The sequence below is a fragment of the Prionailurus viverrinus genome, chromosome F1 (genome assembly GCF_022837055.1).
Source record: "Prionailurus viverrinus isolate Anna chromosome F1, UM_Priviv_1.0, whole genome shotgun sequence".
NCBI classification, from domain to species: Eukaryota; Metazoa; Chordata; class Mammalia; order Carnivora; family Felidae; genus Prionailurus; species Prionailurus viverrinus.
Genome location: NC_062577.1, coordinates 16236204 through 16262108, shown reverse-complemented (window position 1 = coordinate 16262108; position 25905 = coordinate 16236204). Strand labels below are relative to the sequence as shown.

General features: G+C 46.7%; 1 protein-coding gene across 2 annotated transcripts in view; it reads left to right on the top strand.

The window, feature by feature from the left end:
- The window catches only part of ASTN1 (astrotactin 1), a 303108-nt gene that overhangs the window by 208263 nt on the left and 68940 nt on the right, over positions 1–25905 (top strand). For both annotated transcript variants that reach the window (XM_047841601.1, XM_047841602.1), the window contains exons 10-14: positions 4839–4976; positions 5486–5636; positions 14293–14459; positions 17433–17627; positions 18998–19125. In XM_047841601.1, the coding sequence (XP_047697557.1) occupies positions 4839–4976; positions 5486–5636; positions 14293–14459; positions 17433–17627; positions 18998–19125 (779 nt within the window). The remainder of the gene's footprint in view (positions 1–4838; positions 4977–5485; positions 5637–14292; positions 14460–17432; positions 17628–18997; positions 19126–25905) is intronic.

Genomic DNA, 25905 nt, shown 5'->3' with positions numbered 1-25905 from the left:
ATTCCAAGCAGGCTCTGCACTGTCAGAGCAGAGCTCATTGTGGGGCCCGAGCTCACGAACCGTGAGATCATGACCAGAGCCGAAACCAAGAGTCAGACACTTAAGCGACTGAGCCCCCCCCCAGGCTCCCCGGAACCTTCTGTTCTTAGTCAAATCTATTCCCTACCTGATCCACCGTCCCCGGTAACTTGAACACTTCCCGCTCTACACTTCTGCTCATCCTCTTCCCTCTAGCAAGAATATGTATTCTTCTTCTAATATAAACATTATCCGTTTTCATGGTCTGGGTCAAATCTTAGTTAAGCCCAATATCTACTGAGCACCTACCACTGCAAGGCACCAGTTTAGATGCTGTAGATATGACCAAACAAATATGATTGACATAGCCCATGGCTTCAAGAAATTTACAGTGTCATCCAAGAATTGTTCTCCAACCCCGATCTTCCAGGAGAATCCCAGCATGCTTCAAAAATGGCCAGTGATCTTCCCTGGCACAAACCCATTAATTGAAAAGTTCAGGGGCATGGGATCAGGCCACAAGTTTTTTAAAATCACCATGGTTCTTCTGATCTCTACCCAGGATTGAGAAACATTGCTCTCAAGCTTCTCCAAATCCACAAAGACTTTCCCCCCCTCCAAACATCTATAACATACTGACTGTAATATTTATTTGTCAATTATTTCATCTCATGTTTTTTTTTAGTTGCCTGTTTATTCCAATGAAATGATTGTCTTCTTGAGGGAAGGGGTAATACCCTACATGGCTTTAAATATTTACTATCTGGGGCGCCTGGGTGGCGCAGTCGGTTAAGCGTCCGACTTCAGCCAGGTCACGATCTCGCGGTCCGGGAGTTCGAGCCCCGCGTCGGGCTCTGGGCTGATGGCTCGGAGCCTGGAGCCTGTTTCCGATTCTGTGTCTCCCTCTCTCTCTGCCCCTCCCCCGTTCATGCTCTGTCTCTCTCTGTCCCAAAAATAAAATTAAAAAAAAAATAATAATAAATAAATAAATAAATATTTACTATCTAATATATGATTTTGAACACAGTAAATCTCCAATAAATATCTGTAGCTGATCATTTCAGGTTTTTCCGAAGGGCTTGAAACCAGATTAATAAAGACCTTGTTACCCAACCTAACCTTGGTAATCTGCAATCCCAAAGAATCTGGGAAGGGCCCAAGCTAGACTCAAAGGGTCCAAGGAAGCTGAACCGAGTCTCCTCTGCAAACCCAGTGTGGTCCCAGAGACATTCTTTCCATTATGGTGAGGATCATGCCATTTCACTAGACCCTCTGGTGGCAGGGATTGGCGCAGACCAGATTTCTCTCTCAGACACCCTCCTTCCAAATGTGTACCTGTGTCACTGGGAACAACATCTCATCCCGGAATGGCCGGACCTCGGGAAGAGTGAAGATGCCAAGAGCTAACCGTCAGTTTCCCCACATTCTGTTTCATGCCAAGCCACAGTGAGAGTACAGGCTTATCATGCCCAGTGCTCTCTGGCAAGGGTTCGCTTCTGAACAGAAGTTTCAAGTGCTAGTTCAACAGTGTCGTGTGCAGGACTCAGCCTACAGCTGAGCCATCAACTGTGGTGGTCACCACCAGCTGTCGCAAGAGAAGGCCCAACTTGGGAAAGCATTCCAGATGCTCTCCCAATTTCTCTTTGGTGGCTTTCTGAAGTCATTCCTGCCAAATCTTCATGAATGAGGGACAGATGAGATTTCAGGACACAGCTTTTTCTCTGACAGTTTGTTCTATATTTGGTTTTTGGAGTTACTCAGTAAATTTTGCAGAGAAAAGAAAACTTTAGAATTTCATAGGCATGAGCCAGTATGGGCTGGAAAGCTGCTGTGAGCCATACTTGAGTATCAGACCGACCCCTGTCTTTCCCACTTATGGAGAGGTGACCTTGGGGAGGTTGCTAAACTCCTTAATATGTTAGTTGACAAATTAGTAAAGTGTAGCCAAATGGCCAATCTGAGAAGACTGTATTGAGGGTAAATGGAGCAGCATACAGAGCACCTGCTGTGTTGAGAGTTCTCAACTGAGGTTAGTCTCAGCCACATCTGACTTTGCTTCCTCTTACAGGGTTTCACCTCGGCCCTACCAGACATCGAAGATTACACTGTTTTTCTTGTTAATGTGGTACAGTGTTATGTCTCAGAAACTACTGTGCCCTTTGGAGGTTCCTCACAATATGAAACCCAGATCCATCTTGACCTCTAAATCCATTCAGACCCAGAGGTTGACCCGCATCCTGCTCTAAGTAAAGGATGATCTTCGCCATCACTTCTCCCTTAAGTTTGACAATGGAGATTATATCCATCCCGGAGCCTATGCAAACTAGGGAACATAACTGAATCTCATTATTGAACAGTCAGCAAATACTTATGGAGTGACCTCCTTGGGCCAAAACTTGGTGGTGGACAGTGCGGATACAAAGATGGCAAAGAAACCTCCCCTGCCACGCAAGAGAGCACGTTCTTCTGCGTGGTGATAGACGTGAGAAGGTGGCCATGAGTCACCATCTCTGGGGGCAGCCAGGGACCGTGTGTGTGTGTGCACAGACGAGTGTCCTTTGTTTCAGCCTGAGGTTGAGCGTGAAGATCCTGGAGGGCCTTCTGGAAGGGGTGGGGATTTTAACTTAGTCTTAACATGGCTGGAATCGAGCAAAGAAAAGGAAGCAAATTCAGAAAGGATTCTTAAGAGCAAAGCGAAGAGGTGAGGAAATTAAGGCGACTTTAGAGACGACAGTCCGATTGCAGGGTAGAAGCACAAAATGTGAGGCGGGGGTTGGGGAAAGAAGCAGCTGAAGAAGGGGGTGAGAATGACACTGTTGGCGACGTAAACTTTGCTCTGTGGGTCCAGGGTGCTGTTGAACAGTTTCAGCTGGGGAAAGAGGTGGCTTGCTTTTCCCTCTGAATTGTTGCTGAATGCAGAGGAGGAGGGGAACACTGAGACAGAGGGACGTGGAACTCTCTCTTCCAAAAGAAAAATTAACCGTCAGAAATATGCTAGAACTGCCAACTGTTTCCGAAAATCTGTTTCATAAATTATAAGCTACAGGTCCCAGATTTGTTGCTCTGCATCAGTGCAAACTTGTAATTTTATAACCAAAATAGAAAACAAAAATTCACCTCTGTGTCCAAATCAACAAATAAACTGCTTCCTCCCTGGTACCATTCACACTTGTGTATGTTCTCGCTGCAACAATAGCTTACTTATAATATTAGTGGTGTCCTCACCCCCGCCTGCCTGTTGTAATATTACCCTCAAGAATGTCCATTCTGAAATGCCATGTCCGTGCAACACCTTGCATATTGTCGCCTTCGAACCCACTCCGTCTCTGAATCTCAAATTCCGGGCACTTAGGGGCAATCATTTGCCCTGATCGGCTCCTTAATCTTGCCAGATGAGAGAGAGAGACAGAGAGACAGAGAGAGAGAGAGAGAGAGAGAGAGAGAGAGAGAGAAGGGGCTGGCATGCCTTCCATTTTGCCAGCTGCTTCACAGAAGAATGAAGTGGCAAGTGTCTTCTTCTGTCCCCTACGAACTGGCCTCCCTCACCTGGTGCAGACCCCTCCCTGCATCCCTGCACAGACCCAGCCCCATCCCACTTGCTCAGGGTGTTGCCTTTCCCCTGGGCACCCGCCTTCTCTTCTGTCAGCTGCTCTAGCACCCTGGGCTGCCTGTCCGTTAGGGAGTGGGTGAAAATCACGCGAGCCTGGGTCAGTGGGCATTCTCCGCGGCCAGCGTTCCAGAGGACTGCATTTCTCATAAAAGATCACAAGCCATCCGTCTGGTTTCCTAGCATCATCTCAAGCAACCCCAGGGAGTGGAGAAGGGAGCATGTGGGTTAAGGGAGACGGATGAGCAGGATTCTGAAGCGGTGCTCTGTGACCAGCATGCTGATCAAGCCAGGGCTGGGTTCTGTTTAATTGTATGCATTCTTCAATTGCTCCTCCCTCCACATTAAGTTGGAAGGGGCCGCCAGACTGCCACAGCCTTGTGATATCCCACCCACACTGGCTTTTATCCCATAGACTATTTTTGACTGTGAACACAGGGTATTTGAATGCCTTTGAAATAAAATGAATGAATAAATAAACAAATAATCTTTCACGGTTTTCTTAAGCTCTCCCTTGAAATGCTGATTGATTCTTCTATTCCTTTCAGCCCTTGTTATAAGAATTTAAAAAAAAAAACAAAAAACAAAAAACAAAAAACTCCTCTGTCTCCGGAGGGTTACTGCCATTAGCTGAGGATGTGGGTAGGAGTGTGGCGAACACATCCAGGCTTGCCCCGTTCTCCTTCTTCTCTTCTCCCTTGGGCTGCTGCCTTCCCTCATTTCTGTATGCACCACACAACCTGAAAAGAGGGAGCTTCCGTCTTCCTTTCCCTTGGAGGCTTCCTTGAGGCACAAGAAGAGAAGCCGTCGCTACCACTGTGGGTGTGCCATCTGAGGGCTGGGGACGGTGGGAGGCCAGCCTGTCTCTTCAATTAAAATGCTTCCAATTATATCTGACATAGGGTTGAGGAAGCCCAGCTTTACATCTGAAGGAAACTGGAATTCGATTTCTTAGGGCTTGATAAAAACCACTTCAAACAGCTGGTGAGTGGGCGCCATAATCCGTTCCCCCAACTGGCTGGACATGTGCACAGGCGTAGGCCTCTCTGCCTCTCTGGGACTCCCGTCATCTTATCCATGGCATGGCGGCCAGCTCCCTTTCCTGAAGAGGCGGCGAGGGCCGAGAAGGAAGCCCCTGACAGCCAAAGGCCAGGTCCCCTGGTGGGGTGGTTACTCCCCAGCTGTAACCCCCTGGTGTTGGGTGTCCCTGCAGATTCACCTACACCCTTGGGGAGGGCATGTGGTTGCCCCTCAGCAAGAGTTTTGTGATCCCACCGGCTGAACTGGCCATCAACCCTTCGGCAAAGTGTAAGACAGACATGACAGTGATGGAGGACGCTGTGGAGGTCAGGTGAGTCCGGGCCCAGGGTGCTGGGGCCACATTTGGCTTGGGGCGCTGAGTGAGGAACTACCTGCCCGTGCCAGGAGCTAGGAAAGGAGTCACGACTAGCTGAAAGGAGAAGTTGGCAGGCTGCCTTCAGATTCCCTGTACACGGTGCCAGGATCTACTCTATCTGGGTCAATATTGCACACCCCAAGGCTCATGCTCTGGGAGAGGACATAAAATTAGAGTTTGTAAGCACTTCCCACATCCCCTAAGGACTGACAGGCAATAAAATGTTAATTTCCTTGCCCAAGTTTAGACCTCCTTCTTTGACCAGGCATTACAGCCTTGGCTCATTTCCCAGATATGGAGAATGTCCATAATTTGTTAGTTCAAGGCTCAGAATGTGGCTGATCTTTAATTTTCGTGAGAGTGAGACGTGCTGAGGGTGACTAGAGAGGAACTTGGAAGGTGATGCTACTTGTTGTACCCAGAGTTGCCTTGACTCCTCGCCCTCCCCCTGTGTCTCCCCACAGAGAGGAGCTGATGACCTCGTCCTCCTTTGACAGCCTGGAGGTTCTCTTAGATTCCTTTGGGCCAGTGCGTGACTGCAGCAAGGATAACGGGGGCTGCAGCAAGAACTTCCGCTGCATCTCAGACCGCAAGCTGGACTCCACTGGTTGTGTGGTACGTCTGCCCCATCAGGCTTGTGATTCCAGTGGGTTGGGGGACGCCCAGGATAACACATAATGCAGATATACGGACGCAAATACACTGTGAATGAAAGACCAGGCGCCTGGCTGGCCCAGTAGGCGGAACGTGTGACTCTTAATCTCGGGCTCTTGAGTTTGAGTTCCACGTTGGGTGTAGAGATTACTTAAAAATAAAATCTTTAAAAAAGAAGAAAGAGGGGCGCCTGGGTGGCGCAGTCGGTTAAGCGTCCGACTTCAGCCAGGTCACGATCTCGCGGTCCGGGAGTTTGAGCCCCGCGTCAGGCTCTGAGCTGATGGCTCAGAGCCTGGAGCCTGTTTCCGATTCTGTGTCTCCCTCTCTCTCTGCCCCTCCCCTGTTCATGCTCTGTCTCTCTCTGTCCCAAAAATAAATAAACGTTGAAAAAAAATTTTTTTTAAATAAAAAAATAAAAAAGAAGAAAGAGAAGGTTGGGGGACCCGGGCGACTCAGTCGTTTAAGCATTTGACTCTTCATTTCAGCTCGGGGCATGATCTCACAGTTCATGAGTTCGAGACGCCCGTCGGGTTCCAGGCTGACAGCGCGGAGCCTGTTGGGGACTCTCTCTCCACCTCCCTCTGCCCCTCCCCTGCTCACTCGCTCTCTGTCTCTCTATCTCAAAATACATAAACTTTAAAAAGTACTTTTAAAAAAGAGAGAAGGTCAAAATGATCCCTCCCTAGTCGTCAACCACTGTCTAGTCTAAATTATGAATTTTTCCTTGACAGAGATGAGAAGCTAATCACTAGTCAATCAAGAAGAATTTATAGAACACCTACTGTGTGCACTATAACTATCCTAGTGAAATTTCATGGATCACATAGCAGGATTCTTTGTTTCTAGTCTTACAATCTAACTGGTGAGGGCTACCCCCAAACAATTTGAGAATTAATTAGCTGCTTAACACTATGACATTGACTCTAATAGCAAATAGACTGTATTGACCATAATAGGAAATTCTACTTTGTCTAGGGTCAGATCACATTGGCTGTAATAGGAGATTTTAGAAGAAACCTACCTAAGACCAGAATGATGAAAGAAGTAAGTTGCGCCAGGTACGGTAGGGAAAAGTAAAAATGTGTCCCCTTTGCCACCATAGCAGTGAACTCTAGTTCACCGAAGGTGGTTTTCTGCTTTGTTATCGGCTATGGAGACTTTGGCTACATGTAAATATGTGATGCCAGGACCTAAATAGGCCATTTGGTCGAGAGTGGACTAAGATAGCTCCTGCACTGTGGATAAAGAGTGACTGAACCATACAGGTAAATGGAGGCAGGAGCGGATGAAGCCATCAGCTGCCCGAGCCTTCATATTGGCATTTTCATGCCCAGCAGCACTGTTTTCTGTTACCAGCCCTCCTTTCTTTTAAGGGCAGAATGATGCAATCCTCACAGAGAGGAGAGGACAAAGAAGGAAGACAGACAGGAAAGCCAGATGTAAAGTGGGCATAAAGGAGAGGGAGAGATGGTTTGTTGAGACACATAGTTCTGCTGTGCTTCTGGGGCAGGGCCAGGAGCCTTCAGCTGAGGGAGAATACGGTGCCTCGTCTTGCTTCCCAATCTGACAGCTGTGTTTCAGGAAAGGGACCCAGAGCAGGGGCAAGCTGTGAGGAGGCTGGGCCGAATCCCTCTTTCACACACCCCTTCCCTGTCTCTGAGCACCTGCTTGGTTCCGGGAGCTGTGCTCCATCAAAGACGGATATGTGCCTGGGATCCAGGGTGGGACTCTCTCAGCCCTAAGGCCTCCCAGGACTTTCACAGATCAGGCAGCAGCTGACAGGAGCCCAATTCATCTGAGGAGGGAAAGAAAGGGAAGAAAAGAAAAGGGAGAGAGCTGAGGGGCAGATAGGCGGAGACCTGGCCGGTCCATCAAAGGAAGGGAAAGCAAAACAGAGGACCACCGGGCAAGGACAAAGAGAAGCGCTCTGCGGGTTCTGTCTTCCAGAGGCAGCTGGGGGGGGGGGGGGGTAAGTTGGTGTCCCACAGGGCTCCCCTCCCTTTGGCTGGTCCGCTTTCAGACGTCTTAAGCAATGAGCTTCCCAACTGGGTCCCTTGGGAGACAATTTCACTGTCTGATGGAGCTCCCAGCCGAGCCACCTTTTCCCCTACCGTTCAACCTGCATTTCTTCATTCAGATTTCAACCTTCCGTTCCTTGCCACTCTCTCGGGTCCCTCTTGAGTCCTCAAACACTGTGTGCACGTGCACGAATACCTTCCCCTCAACCCCGGGCGGTCCCAGCTGAATCGGAGCGCGCTCACACCTTCGTACGCTTACACATGATATGCTCTCCACCTCTCTGCCCCTTTCCTGAGCCCCGAACGGTTGCCTGTCAAGTGCCTTCTGTTGGTGATCCTAGCCCCTTTTACTTGGCACGTAGCCTTGCTGGTGTATTTTTGTACTTTTAACACTGTAATCTGTGAGACGAAGCTAGCAGGAATAGTTCTGATGAATATGCATTTGCAATAAGGCCGCGCTGCGTTTTAGAGTTGGAGCCGCGGCAGAAAGTCACGCAATTATACCAGTGCTTGGGATTAGCATAATACTTTGAAGTCACTGGTCCACGTGGCTGTTGGGGGGAGGAGGGGCCGGGTGACTGGCAGGCCACCCAACGGACTGTTTTTCCTTGGCCATCACGCACGTGATCCCTGAGACAGGAGGACTGGAGGGTGAGGGCCGATGTACCGCGTCTCGACCCTTGTGATCCGGCTGAGACTTATGGTGAGCTGAGCCAGACGTCAGCACTGTGCGAGAGCTCTGATGTTGATAGCAGAGCCTTCCAGAGTCGTCTGGAGGTGTGGGCCAGGGCCAGGGGCCTTTGGGCGGCACTGGAGCGCCGTTTGGGTGAACTGGGCTGCCGTTCTCCTCTCCACGTCAACCCTGACATTCAGTACTCTGGGTGCCCAACCGAAAGCCTTCTCAGGAGAGGTATGTTTTTGTGGAAGGAGAAAGAGGTGAGGAACTCCGAACACACTGGCTCTGAAGGAACCTGGGAAAGGGACAGGGATGTGGGACAAGAGGAGGCACCTGTGTATTTTCCCGATTGGCTGCAAGCGAGACAGGTGGGGCTGGTGCACATGGGCTGCTCAATCTTCATTCTTTCTAGGAAGGCAGGACACGTTTCTCGGTTATGCATGGACTCCCACAGGGTTAATTGCTACCCAGTTAATTGCCCTATTGTTTATGTTGTCTCTGAGGACAGGAAACAAATGCCCGTGAAAGGCACAGACCTGTGGAAGCCACGGTCTCTCAGTTCCCAACCAGAACATTCTCCCAAAGCGGGGATTGTTGAATCTTTGGGAAGGTTCCCGGAGCAGAGGTCAGCCACCCGCTGCTGATAACTTGGGTCTTACTTCTACCCGTTGTCCTTACTGTGCCGAGGTGGGAGCTGTAATGCCTCCCTGGAAAGCACCAGAGCGGGGGCTCTGTGTCCTGTGAAGTTCCCTAAGGTCCTGCGAAGTGACTGTATTAGTGTCCTATTGTTGCTGTAACAAAGGACCACGGGTTTAGTGGCTTAAAACAGTACTCATCTATTATCTTACAGCTCTCTAGGTGAGAATGCAACAGGAGTCTCATGGGGCTAAAATCAGGTATCTGCAGGGCTGCATTCTTTTCTGGAGGCTCCAGGGGAGAATCCATTGCCTTGGCTTTTCTAGCTTTTAGCGTCTGCGCTCGGGTTTTGGTTCCTGGTCCCCTTCTTGTATCTTTAAAGCCAGCTACGTTGCATTTTTTCTGGCCATTCTTCTGTAGCACCTGCTCTCTGATCTTCGGCTTCTCTCATCCGCTTTTAAGGGCTCCTGTGATGACGTTGGGTCTACCTGGATAATACAGGATAATCTCCCCCTCTCAACTTGACCTGCAAAGCGCCTTCTGTCATGTAAGGGGATGCGTTCACAGGCTCCAGAGGTTATATTGCTGACACCCTTGGGGGCCACAGGTGGGAGATGGCAGTGGGATTGGGGCAGACTTGGTGGGCAGGATGCTGGTCCCCATTCCCAGCTTGAGCCAGGCCATCCTTCTTCTCGTCCAGCCTACCTGTTGAGTTTTAAGTTAAAATGCTTAGAAGGTTTGAAAATTATTTCCAGTGCTCTAAAATAACAGAAAGCCCATGCTCTACTGCCCCTTCCTCATCTCCACACTCTTCCTGAAAGTGGCCAAAAAATGCCTCTGCTTTGTGCACTATCCGTGTGCACTTAGGTGAGCGGACCGTGGCCTTGGAAGGCAAGGGGTCAGCTGTCCGCATTCCCGTGTAATGAACACATGACCTTGCCTGCCAGAGCATTATGCTCTAATGAGCTTTGAATTACCCAGTGACCCTGCCGCCCTTCTGTCCACATGCTGCCCACAGTGGTTTCCCACCAAATGTGTCATTTCACCTCTGCTGGAGCACAGATGTGCAGAGACCATTACAGATGACCATATCTCTTTCTCTCCGTAGGACAGTAAGCAGAAGCCTATGCCTCAGAGGCTTTCAGAGAAATGGGGGCAGGAAGCTGAAACATAAATTTCATTCCACCAAACTTTCCCCTTGGGAGAAGTCCTGCACGGGTTGGGTTGGCATGTCAAAGTCCATCGAAAAGTCAGGGAAATCATTATTTGTAAAAGGAAGATCGCCATGTAGTCAAGGGGAGCTTGTTTGGAGTAGACATTATGGTTGGATATCTTATGAATCATCCAGGTAAGGCAAGGCAGGTTCACCTGCGGGAAAGTGTTCCTCTTCTCCCAGGGGCCCCGAACATGCTCACGTGTCCATCACTCCTAGTCATCGGCTAACAGCATCTGCCTCGTAATCTGGAACAGAAGGGTGTATGTCTCGGGCCTAGTGAGATTTGACTAGACTCCTAACTAATTAATCAACCAAAAATCATTGGGAGAAAAAGAGGGAAGAGACAGTGAAGAAAAGAAGTTGAATTGGGGGGTGGGGGGATCATTTTAATCTCATTAGCAAATGATGCCTTAGACCAGTAATAAGTCAAGAAGCCATGAGCATCTCATGAAAGATGATTAACCTTGTGTAGTTGAGGGGTCGCTAAAATATGAGCTCATTTATTAGACCTTCTTGATGGGGGAGGGTTGTTGCCATAATAAACGGAGTTTTCTTTTTAAGGCCCTCGTTCTAAAGGCTCTGGGACTGCTAAATGTAACCTAATATGAGAGGAGTTAATACATGACTTTGGGGCTCCATCCTGAGCAACCAGTGCTCTTTTAAGGAGTAAGTGGAGAGTTTGTGCACAAGCCAGGAGGTGAGAATGGCCAACACTTGCCAAGAGAAAATACCAACTCCTCCTGGAGGCAAGATTTCTCTCCTGACAACTGGGCTGTGGCTGCAAATACTTCTAAGAAGAAGGCATGGTTTGGAGCCAGTAGTTTTTTTTGTATTGAGATTCAGATTTTGAGGAGTCTAGAATGTGACCACAACAGTACAAGGAACATGTGGGCAAAAACAAAAACAAACGTCAACCGTGGGAAACTTGATTGGTCGGGCCTGTTGGAGAATGGGTGTTCTGGTTCCACCAGGGTTGAGAAGAAAACTGTATTTTCGGTTTCGGCCTTTTTTTCCTGGAAATCTTTCAAGAATATTTTTCCCTGAACTGCAGACCAAGTGAGTTACAGTGCAGTGAAGATAATTGCATCTTTTTCAGTGATTGAGGAGCTTGTCTTGCCTTCAGGGTCATCCCTCTGGACGTTTTGAGTGTTTTTGCCTTATAAATATTTGTACCCATAATGTATGTGTGTGTGTGTGTGTGTGTGTGTGTGTGTGAAGGAGAAGGGTGAGTGAGAGACACAGAGAGAAATAGAAATGAAAAGAATATTAGGCTAAACCTACAAATCCATAATTGATCCCAGAATGTACTCTGGGAGTTGCTCAAAACAATCAAACAAACAACAAGTCTACCAGATTGCTTTACCTGTTGATGTATTGAATTGACTTTATTTCATTAGGGATTCCAATGAGTCCACGTTTTCTCACACCTGAGAAGCAGCACAGCAGAGTAGAAGAGACAGACTTGAGCTTTGAGGTCAAATAGATCTAGTTCCAAAATCTGATTCTGCCATTTTCCACCTCTGTGACCTGAAACAAGGTACTACTTAATCTTTCTGAGTCTTAAGTTTGCTCATCTGTAAAGTGAGGTGAGAAAAAGTCTGTGTTGTTGCGATTGAAGATAATATATATTGATTGTCCTGCACACGGAATTGCTTAACTCCCGATGGCTGTTATTGTTATTCTCGCTTTGCTTATAAGAACAACAGAAACAATGCAACTGGGACAAGGCAGCTAACCATCTTCTCTCCAGATCTCCCGAGAGACTGTAAATATCAGGTGGTCCAACTTGGCACAGCAGTGGGCATCCAGACATCAGGGCCAGGCAAGTTGTGGATATGCCAGGCTTTGGAATTCTGGAACAAAGCCTGTTTGGGTTTCCTTTGGTGAAGTCTTCGTCAGAAATCACGCTTAATGGAAAAAAGCAGGTGGAAAAAAAAGCGGGTGGTTGGGAAGGTGGGAGTCCTGGCTGATGAGCTCGCCGATGCAAGGGTTGAAACCACACGTGGGAACGACAGGAGGACTGGCTTTGTCTCTACTTTGATGGCTTTTCTTAAGCTTCACAGAAGGGAAAAAAGAAAAAGGACTCCTAGCAACCAGGGCAGCCCATTTAATTCCAATCGAACTTCCACATCCATGCGGGGCAGCCTCACAGTGGTGAAGCCAGCTCCCTTCTGGTGGCACATCTGCCCTAACAGCTGGATGGCCAAGGAGGTGGATGGGTGGGGGTGCTAACAAAACATGGGGTGCCATCCTCAGCTGCCTCATTTGCTTGTTTACCATCATCTGGAACATCTGGGTCTGCACCGCGTGGGGCAGCCCTTGGAAGTGGCTTTGAATGCCCTCACCTTCCAGCACTCCAGCTGGCTTCATGGGGAGGAAGGGGATGGGCCAGCCTGGTAGCCTGGTGGGCCCACCGAGGGGCCATTTGTTTGGGAAATTGCAGAATTAGTGTCAGCAAACAGTGCGCATCCTGCTGTGATCTTGCGGGGAGGGGAGGCGGGTTTTCCCAGGCCCACCTGCGGCAGCCCCGGGCTCCTAGGCCAGAGTGCTTGGCAGTCGAGAGAAAGAAGCTGCCAGGCAGCAGGGCAGGGGGAGGGTGGGAAGGTTGATGCTGTTCCACCAGGTTTTGAATGTTTTCCGGTTTGGTCTTGGAGGAGCGCGTTCGTTAGTTGATAGTGTGTGTAGCATGGTCATTAAAAGCAGATCATCTCTAGACACACCCCCAGCTCGCCCCCACACTAGCGGCTTGGCCCTGAGCAAGTTACTAACCCCTCTTCCGGCCATAGCGCAAATGTGCCGAATCTATTGAACAGACAGAAGAAGCAGGAAGGCGAAACACATTCATTGACTCTTTTTGGCGGGCTCCAGTGCCGTTAATTGGCTATGTTAATGGTTTCCGCATGGATTAAATGAGGACCCTCCTAGAGGGTGCTGTGAGACAAAATACCCAGAGCACCACCGTAATGCCCAGCTCCTAGTAAGTGCTCAGTAAACAGTGACTATGGTGTGAGAGACAGATCGCTGTGGAAGCTAATGATGGGGCGGCCGAGTCGCGGACCCCCATACTCAGCCTGCCAGGTTTTAGGTGTGGTCCTGCCTGATCGGCAGCGGGACTTTAGGAAAGTTAAGTTTTCTGTGCTGCGGCTTCTTCACCTGTCCCATGGGACCGATCATGCTCCGTACTTCAAGGGGATGTGTCGAGAGATGAATGAGTAAGACCGATGAGTTAGACCCGGCCTGGTGTGTGAGAGGGCTCCCCCTGCTCACCAAGCCCCTTTGTCTTGCCCAGATTCTGGCTGACATCTCCGCCTGGATTGTCTTTGCTGGCACTCCTGGGGAATTTACTGAGGACGTAGCCGTGCAGAGAAGCTAATCGTTGCACAATAAGAGCATCCAGGACACTGGGACAAAGCCCAGACCCAAGCGCAGCACCTGTGGGTGTTCATGTAGCAGATGCCCTTGTGTCGCGTCCTCCGCAGGCGTCCTTGAGGCGGGAGGGTTGTGGGTCCGGCCACTCCCTCCAGGAGAGCAGTCAAATCTCCCTCCAGGGTCACGGAGAAAGTCCATTTCCTCCTTCCAGCTGGAAGTCCTGGCTCTGCCCATTCTCTCCAACACCGTTGGCTATCTGGTTGGCAACATGTTTGCATGTTAAAAAAAAAAAAAGTCCTATTAATACTAAGTGCAGACAGTAGCACTCCCTCCCGTTAGTCCAACTAGTCCAAAGAAGTCTCTGCTGTTGCTGTTCAGTTCTGCCCCACTGCTGCCACCCAGTTGGGAGGCCAGCACACCTCACTCTTGTCTTGCTGTGACGTCCCCTCCTAGCCCGTGTAGAGGAACTGGCTTTAATGCAAATGTGTGTGATCTGTGCCCAGAGAAAAGAAGCAAGATGTCAAAAAGGTCGCTTGCTTTTAATGGGAGTCCAGCACAGTGGGAAATTCGTGCATTACTTGCCAATGTTAATGGTTTCAAGGCTGAGTGCTAAGAATAGGCATGAGTGGTTACACTCTGGTTCCCCGAGAACTCAGTCCCCTGATTCACCTCCCTGCGTGGATGTTTTTTTGACTGTTCCAGTGCCCGTCCGGACTGAGCCCCATGAAGGACAGCTCTGGCTGCTACGACCGCCACATTGGGGTGGACTGCTCAGATGGCTTCAATGGCGGCTGTGAGCAGCTGTGTCTCCAGCAGATGGCGCCCTTCCCGGATGACCCCACCTTGTACAACATCCTCATGTTCTGTGGGTGAGTCGAGCCGCCCGTGAGGCTGGGATGCGGGATGGTCAGTGTTAAAGCCAGGAAAGTAAATCTAAATGAACCGGTCACCCTAGGCCAGCCCTTAGGCTCTGAAGAGCGAGGCTGCAGGACCGGAAGAGCAACACTTTAAAAGTCAAGAGTTGAGAGGACCCTCAGGGAAAGTCTAGTCCCATCCCCGTGGGAGAGGAAGCTGACCGCAGTCATTGCCAGCATCCCCCAGAATTTTCCAAACTGTTCTGCGCAACTGTGTTAACTGTGTTTTGTGACACAAGGGTTTCATGGCCCAAAAGCTTGGGAAAGATTGTGTAAAATGAATTAATTCTCAGAGAAGGGGAGGAGGAAGTCTTTGGAGGAGTGGAAACATGATTAAACTCTGCCCCCAAAGCCCCGGCATTTTATGCAGCCACCCTCCCCCTGACCTGGTCGTTCCTCGGTGCAGTCAAAGAGCCCTCGTTTCATTTGTTCCCAGGATAAATGTGTGAGGGAACAGGGCAGACAGTGCCACCCCATTTTACAGAAGAGAAAAACAATGCACCGTGAGGTTAAGATGCTCCTCAAGACTGGGAGTTGGTAAGCGGGAAGATCAGGATTAGAATCCAGGCGCTCTCTCTCTCTCTCTCTCTCTCTCTAATTCTGTGGTTCCCTCAAAATTTACATTTATACCACTGACTAGAATTATATTTAAAGACCATTGCATGTTATATTTATAAAGTAAATAACGATTTGGCCCATTCTTGTACACTCATGGTTTGCTTGCCTGTCCTTTCCTCCGCTCTCCTTCCTCCTTCCCTTCTTCTCTCTCCCCGCTCCTTCCCTTCCCTCCCTCCCTCCTCTCCCCCCTCCCCACCCCTGTCTCCCCCGCTGTCAGGGAGGGTGCATGCTTTATGCCACACACCATGCCAGCCCCCGGGCAGCACAGATGAATGACATATGGTTCTTGCCCTCAAGGATCTCATAATCTAAGAGTCTTGCAATGAAAATCAATGTTTATAATAATAAAGCTATGCTAGCTTGTCGCTAAAAGCCAGTGCCTGCTGAATAATCATGACAGGATTATTGGGTGGAGTGCTAATGTTATTTTATTGTATTTCATTGTATTCTGTTTCTTTTCGATTGATAGTTTTTACCTTCAGTTTCTTGTAAAATTCCCTTCTGTAAGTGGCAACTTGTTCTAAATTGCAACGTCTCTATAATGTCGTGGGGTACGGCTGGCCCGCTTCAATTAATAGAGATACTTTCATAAATTATTTAGTAAACATACGTATGGGCATCTGGTCTGTGCAGAGAACCTAGTTAAGTGTTAGATACAGGAGAGACTGCAGGATAGGTGACTGGCCTCTGCCCTCAAAGGAGTTTACGGTGAGACACATGTATGAACACCAAGAAGGAGGGACGAGTGGGGCAGTGCGGAAGGGGGAGCTGTCAGGACACTTAGGAGGGACTGAGAGGGGATCGGCCGGCTTCACGGTTCTTTCCAGAAACAGTGAGTTATGGTTCCAGGAAGGAGCCACTTGACTGTCTTGTCCCAGACGTAGGCTGGAGCCGTAGAATCTCTTTCTGATTTCAGTCAGAATTTGGTACGTGTGTGAATTTAGCACTCTCCAAGCCCCTGTATATGGCCTGGCAAAAGAGTTCCAAGACTTCACACTTTTGTGTAAAGACTAAATCACAGGCACTTAAAGTTAAAGAGCTATAGTTCATACCGGTTAACACAAATCTGTAAATGGCAAATGCGGAATATGAACCGTTAAAGTTGCGGTAACACGGACCTCATTCGTCCCTCTGCTGATGATAGCGATAGCAGGATTTGATGAGCATTTGCTGTTTGCCGGGGACACTGTAAGTTCTTTAAGTTCGTTGTCTCACTTGATCTTCTCAACAGCTCTGCAAAGCAGCCTTTCCCCCGCCTTTTACAGTTGTAGAAACTGAAGCTCAGAGAGTTTAATCGACTCACCCAAGGTCACCCAGTAAAGGGCACCATCATCACTTCTCACCACTTAACACTGTGATTATTTGTTCCTCCATATAGAAGAGAGGTCTTTATCTTGTTACGAAAATTACCATAGATAGTGATAAATGATGTGTTTTCATGTCACGAACATCTGTAAATTCTAAATCCGGTATATTTTAAGGAGAAACCCACATTAAATTAATCTGCTTTTTAAATGATGGGTTTATCAAAGTAGTCCTTGAACTAACAAATTACATTTTTCTCAGTATAACTACAAATAAGGTCCCATTAATGACTGCTGGGTCACTGAGCCATATTTACCAACATCAGTACTGCTCTTCCGTTAGAGTAACTGTACATGCTTAATGGGGAGGGACGCCAAGGAGGTGTTCACACAGCGTGCCCTAGCGTCTATTTAGTTCAGGAAGGCTACTCGGAATGGAGGGGGTGTTTAACATGGGACGATCTTGTGTTTGAATACATTCACCCAGAACACAGTCGGAAGATGATCGATCTTTCTAATTTCCTAGTTGACTTGTCACAGGGCCAGATGAGAAGGTTATTAATTTCTTAAGCCCAGTGTCATTCCTTTTGCTGCCTAATTACCCTCCAAACAAATGCAGGGTCTGGCCACACTGATGGTTTTGGAGAAAGGTTCTAGAATATCTCAGATTTCAATGTGGTAACCCGCTTACAAGCTTATGGCCGGTGACTCTTCCCCTGATCTATTTGGGAGAGGATATACTTAGAGAAGGAAGCATTCCAAAGCTCTGAATGCACTTGTCTGCAGAGGAAAGGTGAGAGTTTCTGTATGATCACATAATGGAAGGAGACTCGGTTTGTAGGCTTAAGAAACTGAGTTCTAAAGGGACCAAAATGAACCAGGGATACTCATAATCTTTCCCACCCAGCACTCTCCCAGAGGTGTTTCTTCCCAATCTGTTGGGTTGAGTTGACTGCATATCTCATTGATGGAACAGCTTTTTATCTTGAGTTTTCCACCATGGTAGGTGCATCGAGGATTACAAGCTTGGTGTGGATGGACGCTCTTGCCAGCTCATCGCGGAGACCTGCCCAGAGGGCGGTGACTGTGGGGAAAGCAGGGAGCTTCCCATGAACCAGACCCTCTTTGGGGAAATGTTCTTTGGTTACAACAACCATTCCAAGGAAGTCGCTGCTGGGCAAGTGCTGAAAGGAACATTCAGGTGATTCTCATGTCTAGAGAACTGATTATTCGGCGCCATTGGTGGGTCTTCTTCCTTGAAGAGCTTTAAAGTCAGCATAAAGCTTTGTATCTTAGAGCAAGGAGAACGGCATCCTAAAAGGACAGGTTGTGTTCTCTCCCATGGTCTTCTCCTCTTTCCAGAATCTGGGAACCGTGCTTCCTCAGGGTGAAAAAAAGTGTTAAATAAATTTCTGTCTTGCCCAGGCAGGGACTGCAGATTTCCCATGGGAGCCACCAGAGAATCCTCATGTTCTGATTTGCTCTGAGTGGAAGAATCAGTGTGTGAGTCAGTCTAGAATAGTAGTCCTCAAGTATGGCCCAAGGATCCTGAGGGTCCCTGAGATCCTTTCAGGAGCTATACAAGGTCCTGCCTCTCCCAACTACAGAGAGAATGGATTTTCCTTATTCACTTCAACCCTAACAGTACATTACAGTAAGTTGCATGGGGAGGAGAGAAGCCAGCTGCAAAAGAAATTTGCAAAAAATATAAAGTAATGCCACTCCCCTCATCATTTTTCACAATACGTTCATTTTTAGATGGATTAATACATATTACAAAAATTTCTCTTTCAATTTCTAATATGGTAAATATTGACAGATAAAATTCAAACAAACAAAATCTATGTGGGGCCTTCATTTACTTTTAAAACTACAAAGGGGTCCTGAGAGCAAAATAGTTGAAGACATTGATTTAGAATACTTCTTGGAGATTCTCCATTTGACCCCTGTTCCTAGTCTGTCTTAGGCTCTTAGAATACATCCTCCTCAGAGCCCATGCTTCCCAGGAGACAATGATGATGATGAAGGGGAGGAGGAGGAGGAGAATGTTATAATATGGACCAGTAATCGGTAACATCCTAGGCCTGGACCCTTATGAGCAAACCAAGAGTAAATACCCAAGCCAGTTCTTGGAATCAGTTGCTTTTTCTGTTACAGACAGTAGACTTTTCCCCTTTTAGGCTGGGACTTCATTTGCCAATGGCAAGCAGTGAGATGTCATAACTAATCTTGTGGTGGCTGGAATCTTCTCTGTAGTCTAGAAATAAGACTGTGTATGCCCAGATCTTGGGGAGTGTGGATCAGGAGGTAGGGCCTGGGATGGGAGGAAGGGAAGAATGTTCTCTATCTTCTGAATAACATTTTCAGCTGATTTACGTCTCATCTGTTCCGGCCCTCACCCTACCTCTCACACCCTGTCCTACTCCAGGCATGTCCAGCAAGTGGGGTTCAGGAGGAGGGAAGCCTTTTGGTCCAGGAAGAATTTTTTTATTGTAGGTTGAGATCTAGATTGCCCACCAAGAACTAGGATTCACCTTAACACTCAGAAATTACCATCTATTCTATTTCCAGGCAAAACAACTTTGCTCGGGGTTTAGACCAGCAACTGCCAGATGGTCTTGTGGTGGCCACTGTTCCCCTGGAGAATCAGTGCCTGGAGGAAATCTCAGAGCCCACCCCTGACCCCGACTTCCTGACTGGTGAGTATGTCCTGCCCCACTCAACTGGCAAAAAGCAGGCAGCTCCTGATGGTTTCATAAAATCAAGACTCTTGACCTCACTTATTTTGGTTTTGAAACCAGCCAGGGCACCTGGGTGGCCCAGTTGGTTGAACGTCTGACTTCAGCTCAGGTCATGATCTTGTGTTCTGTGAGCTTGAGCCCCGCATCGGGCTCTGTGCTGATGGCTCAAAGCCTGGAGCCTGCTTCGGATTCTGTGTCTCCCTCTCTCTGCCCCTCCCCTGCTTGCACTCTGTCTCTCTCTGTCTCTCAGAAATGAAAAAAATGTTTAAAAAAAATTTAAAAAAAGAGAAACTAGTGAGTAATTTCCATAATAAACAATAAGAACTTAATCCTGAAACACTGGTAGGATTATTTGTCAGTAAAATTGCCAATGTTTTTATATAATCATCTGCAAAATGGTAGTGTTAGTACTTTTCCCTGCGAGTCTCATTGGGTTGCTTTGAAAACAAATGGCATAGCAGGTATGTAATGGTTTAGAGGTCTCGGTGGATTCGAGAAAGTGAAGTCAGAGAGAAGGTGGATGGCTACCATAGCCTAGGATATCTGTCACTGGGGCCGCTGGGTTCCCTGGCAGGTACTTATGGACCAGCACGAGGGAGGAGAAAATGGTAGAGTTTTGTTGTCGAATGACCCTGGCTTTGAGTCACAGCTCTTTCTTTCTAGCTGTGTGATTTGAGGCAGTGCAGTCTCTGGGGGGCTCATGGGCCTCATCCTAAGCTGGGGATGATGACCCTCAGTGCTGTTTTGAGCCCACTGGCATTCTTCCCCTGGGCTCATTATGGAACTAAAGTATGGGTTGATTGGAAGAGGCAGGAACCTCAGGGAATGCTCCTCCATTTTGGGCCTCTGGAGACCTACCCTGTTAACACATCCTGGACTGAAGAAGACACTTCAAAAGTCCAGTGGACCCCTAAGGGACGGCCGACCAAGAACTCAGCATCACTTGCTATAAAGCTGGATGTGAGCTCAGTTACACTGCTGCTGTGCTCAAGTCTCCATTATTCTTCTCGCTTCCTCGTTCTGTGTCTCCCCCATCCAATACCTTTCTCTCCTTTTTCTTCCCTCTTCTGAAGAATGGATTGTGCTGAGGGCAAACCTTTTCAAGATATCAAGTTCATGACCTTATGGTCCAAACTTTATTTTAGACCTGAACCAGATTAGAAGTAGGTCTGTCTGAGGGAGCATTGCGTAGCAATTAATAACATAGGCTCTGGAGCCTGGAAGCTGGGCTCAACCCTTCCCTGCTGTGTGATCTTGGACAAGTTACCTACCTTCTCTGTGCCTCGATATTTTTACCTGTGAAAATGAATAGAAAAATGTCTTCCCTATGGAATGGATACAAGGAGTAAATAAATTCATATTTGTAAAGTGGGTAGAATATTCCTGGTGCTCCGTGTCTAGTGGTAGGCAGTCCGGTTTTCTCATTTCCGTGTCACTTGCTGAGCAATACTTCCCATGTGTGTGTGTAAAATGCCCGGAAAGAGAGGGGTACAATGACACACAGAAACAGGACAGGTTCCACACCAAAGAAACCTGTCTCCTGTTTAAAGGTCCACCGAGACTTCATGCGTAGTAGTTTATTGTGGAGGTGAGGAGACTTTGCTTCAGTCACTAGGCTGGGAGGACAGAGAGGAGTCCTGGATACCACCTGAGGCATTTTTGGAGGAGTGAGGAGAGATCTGAGAAACATCAGAAGAGCACGTTCGACTCCACATCTGTGGAAATGAGGAACAAATCCAAGCCCAGTCCTCATCCACAACAGAAACTTCTTTCCCTTCTGTACCCTTGGGCCTCTCCTAGTCTGGCATAGCGGACATAAAAGGAGTAGAAGGATGTCCGTATAGATCATTTACACTTGTCATGGCCTTGAGAGAGTGAAGTCTAACATTTGTTGCACAAAGGTTCAATCTTGCTTTTTTAAAAGCCCAGAATGACTAGAAGAATTCAAGAGACGTTTGACCAAATGTCTCCTATATTAACTTTCTAGTTCTGGTAACATTTTAATTGTATCTTTCCTGAGAGTCACATAGAGAATATCATATCATGTTGCCCTAGGTGCTATTATAGGTTATAATGCCCATAAACCTACAAGCTTAGAAGATTTTAGAGCTAAAGTGATCTTCAGAAGCTTCAATATCAGCATTTACAAGCATGGTGGTGTTTTTTCATGAAAAACCAGTGCTCTACTATAAATAGGTTCTTCCTTGAAATATTGTTTAGAAAGACTAGAGTATCTACCTCTCAGCAATTTGCAACTCCTTAGCATAGAGAGAGCAGGTCCCAAGAAGCCCTGTAGCAATGAAATCCCTTCTGCCTCACTTAACCCAGCAATTCCCAAACCTGTTTAACTAGAGAACGTTTTACACCTAATAGCCATTTCCATCTTTCAGAATATTGGTTGGAAGAACATACTGGAAAATAATTGATTTTTGTGCTTTATCTTGCTGAATGCTTCCCTCTTCATCACGGAACACATGGGTGGCTCAGTCAGTTCAGCATCCAGCTTCGGCTCAGGTCCTGATCTCACGGCTCATGAGTTTGAGCTCCGCATCAGGCTCTGTGCTGATAGCTCAGAGCCTGGAACCTGCTTCAGGTTCTGTGTCTCCTCTCTCTCTGCCCCTCCCCTACTCATGCTCTGTCTCTCTCTGTCTCTGTCTCTGTCTCTCTCTCTTTCTCTCTCTTTCAAAAATAAATAAAGCAAACATTTAAAAAAGTAAAAAAATATAAGAGTTGAGAACCTGAGCTTTGCCAGCCTTTTTTGTGTTGTAAGTTGTGTGGAAATAAATGAAGAGCAGCCAAATTAAAACAGGTGAAGGCTGTTTATTCAGAGCTTGCTATAGCAAGAGACTTAGCCGCTGTCACTTGCATTTTGGCCAAGACTGAAGGGCTGACAGAGGAGTAGGAAAGCTGCAGAGGAAAGAAGGGAGGGCCTCGGATATGCCCAGGTTGGACGCTTTTGGTATGAGGGTGGGCCAACTACCTGGGAGTGAGGCATTCCAGGTAGATGTTTAGGGGCACGTAGGTCGGACCTAAGTTGGGAGCAACAGCAAAGATAGGAATGCTGTCAGGTATCAGTCAAGTCCTGGTCATGTTGGGCCACTTTTTACAGGGCTTATTGTTTGGCTTCCTGGACTGGTTGACAGAGATAGTGGTCTAACTTCTAGAAGTCTGATTTATAGACAGTAGACTAGCTTCTTGGGGTGCTTACTGTAGATAATAGTTTGGTTTCCTGAGCTTTTTGCTGCAGATTAGGGGTCGGAGTTCTATTTATATATATGGTCTGGCCAATGCCTGTCTGTATTTTGAGTCTCTCAGTTGAGAAAAAGAAGAAACCAGAGGCAGACCAAGGAGGGAGAGGAGGCTGCTGGTTACATTTATGGGCCAGTGGGTGCCATAATTATTAAACCTGAGTAAAGATTTAGAGCTCTGATCTTTTTGGAACTTCTTCGGGTTCATCTGAAGGAAACAGACTTTTAAAATTTCTGGGCAGAATACATTTCCCTGACATTTCAAATAAAATAACAGGAGAAACCAATCTTCCTTCCTTCCTTGTTTCTTCCCTCCCTCCCTCCCTCCTTCCCTTCCTTCCTCCCTCCCTTCCTCCCTCCCTTCCTCCCTTCCTCCCTCCCTTCCTTCCTTCCTTCCTTCCTTCCATCTTTTCTTCATTTCTTTCTTTCTTTCTTGATTGTGCATAAATCAATTCAGTCATTCCTTTTTTCAAGCATAGATAGGGGAAAGTATGTTCTTTCTAAAGAAAACATAGTCAGATATTTTTTTTGAAAAAAAGAGTCATTGAGAGATGTGTCCCAAATAATAAAAATAAAATAAAATAAAATAAAATAAAATAAAATAAAATAAAATAACATAACATAACATAACATAAAATAACATAAAATAAAATAAAAAACTAGAACTGACTGCATGTCAAGGGCACACTGAGAAAGAATCCTATGACCCGGCTAGAAAGCATATACTTTAAAATACCCCTTTCTTCCTAACTAATGGACATATTATCCACATGCAGGCACAAAATAACACCTCCCAAGCACTGACAGTTCTGTAACTGTCTCCTGATCATGGTGGAGCCGAAATGCATTCAGTAGGATTGTTGTTCAGCAGCTAAGTGACAGCTAAGTGACAGTGAACTTGGCTCATCCTGAGTGAATATGGGTCACTGTTACCCCTTCCTAACCCCTGACATCCCTGCTGTAATTTTCTTTCCTCTGTTGTTCTGAACTAAAGCCTAGGAATTTATAATAAAAGCATCTGTAAAGAAATGTCAAGCTTATACAATTAGGGGTGATGAGGCAGAAGACAACATTATAGAAGCCGCGTGTGTGTATAATACTTTATCTTATCCCAACATACCTTTATACCCATAACTTTACTGGGTTCTGGCAGCTCACCTGTAAAGCAGGCGAGATGAATACCATTATCGCCACTTTTCAGATAGGAGAGTGGAAACCTAGGATTTGCCCAGCCCAAAGTCACACAGCTGGTTGGAATCTCAGGATTGAAAAGGAAGCAATAGATCGCCTCTGCTAAGCCTCTGCCTTTACAGATGAAACCTCCAGCAACCAAAAGATCCCCCAGCTAGGTCGCCAGAGAGGAACTCAGCCAGGGGCCCCTCTAGCAACATGGCCAGTGTTAGAACTGCATGTCCTGCCTGTTCCTTTTCCCATCAGGAAGCAGCTCCATTAAAGGGAATGTGTTCCAATATACTGAAAAGGTCATTGATTGGACTTGCTCACTTTTTTATTAATAGTATTTTTGAAATAACCGCAAGCTAGTGAGCTGACGTAACTAGAGAACGCGCGTTACGTACAATAGTTCTACAAAGAGTGCACGTTTTGTGCTCTACCGAAATGTGCCTTTGAGGTATGTGACTGGGATGTTAATCCTGTAAAGTTAGAATTTCATTTATATGCCTTTAAAATTAACATAAGGGGGTGGTGCTCGAGTGACTCTGTCTGTTAAGCGTCCAGCTCTTGGTTTCAGTTCAGGTCATGATCTCACGGCCTCGTGGGTTCAAGCCCCGCTGACAGCAATGGAGCCTGCTTGAGATTCTCTCTCTCCCTCGTTCTCTCCCCCTCCCCTGCTCATGCTGTCTCTAACTCTCTCAAAATAAATAAATAAACTTTACAAACTAAAAATAAAAATAAAATTAACATAAAGGTTAAAAGCCAAAGTATGACTGTTGTCACCAAGCTTAATGCCCTGAAAGAAGAACATTTGAAAGAAAAAAAAGTACGGAAAACCTTCTTTTAGTTTCAAGTAACTTATCTTTGATGGCCTGACATGAAATTTAAGCAATTGATTCATTAAGTGCCCCTTCTGACCTTTTTTTCTTTTTGTCTCACCAATAATTATTCTTGTATGATTCACACAGAAATGGAAATTTGGTAGTCACTCAGCTAATTTGACCAGAGTTGACAAGCAGCTAATTAATCCCACCCCCTCTTCATCCAGTTTATGTATTAAATTAGTTGATTTCGCCTCACGGAAGCATGGGTCAAAATGGTAGGGTAACTCACTGCGTATGTATTACCGCCATTACATTTATACACATTATATTAAAACACACTATCTATCTAAATTTTCTATACATATTGCCATTATATTTATGTACATATATGTATATGTGTATGTGGTACGCATATACATATATGTACATAATGTATATATACATTATGTACGTATATGTATATGCACATATCACATATGCATATACATATATATTTATTCCTATAACTTACACACACAGCAAATATTAGGCATAGAAATGAAGCTAAAATTGGTTTTCTAAACTTAGCAAAGTGGTTTTTTTTTTTAATTTCTTACAGCATAATTATTTTGTTTCTGTAGAGTTTTATATTTATCATAATGACTGGAATTCAAATAGGGTGCCCCTCCTTCTCCAAGGTGCTCAAGCAAGAATAGCCTGTTTTATCTTCTCTAAGCACCTACAAGGATGTGCTTATTGAGAATGACTTTGGACAAGTGCCTTGGCTTCTCAGAGCCTCAGTTCTCCCATTGGTAAAAAGGGAGACCACAAATAAAGTGTCTGTCATACTGTCTGGCACATAGATGGCACTCAATACAGGGCCACCCTGCCCCTTAATGACTTAGTCACGCTGACCCTGTCCCTCCTGGTGAAGAAGAAATAAGCATTATCAGCTTCAGAGTAATTAAAACTTAAATACTGAACACAAATCAGTTAAATGGGACAGAAAAATCAATGTTATCAGGTACGTGAGCTGAGTCAATTACTGCAGCTATTAAAGAGAGTGAAAATCTGGTGTGTTACAGTAAGCCTAGCGTTTCATATAAATTTACTCAGGGAATATTGTAGTAGAACGGTTAAGAACAGGAGCACCTGGGTGGCTCAGTCGGTTGGGCATCCGACGTCGGCTCAGGTCATGATCTCACAGTTCATGAGTTCGAGCCCCGCGTCGGGCTCTGTGCTGACAGCTCAGAGCCTGGAGCCTGCTTCGGATCCTGTGTCTCCCCTTCTCTCTGTGACCCTCCTCCACTCATACTCTGCGTTTCTCATTCTCTCTCAAAAATAAACATTAAAAAAAAAAAAAAGAACGGTTAAGAGCACCACCCTGCCTCAGAGACATCTGGATCTCCACCCTGGCTCTAGCTGGTGGCCTAGGGCCCTTATGCAGACACCCTCTCTGAGCTTCAGTTTCTGCATTTATAAAATGCAGATAATAACACCTGTCTGGTGACAAT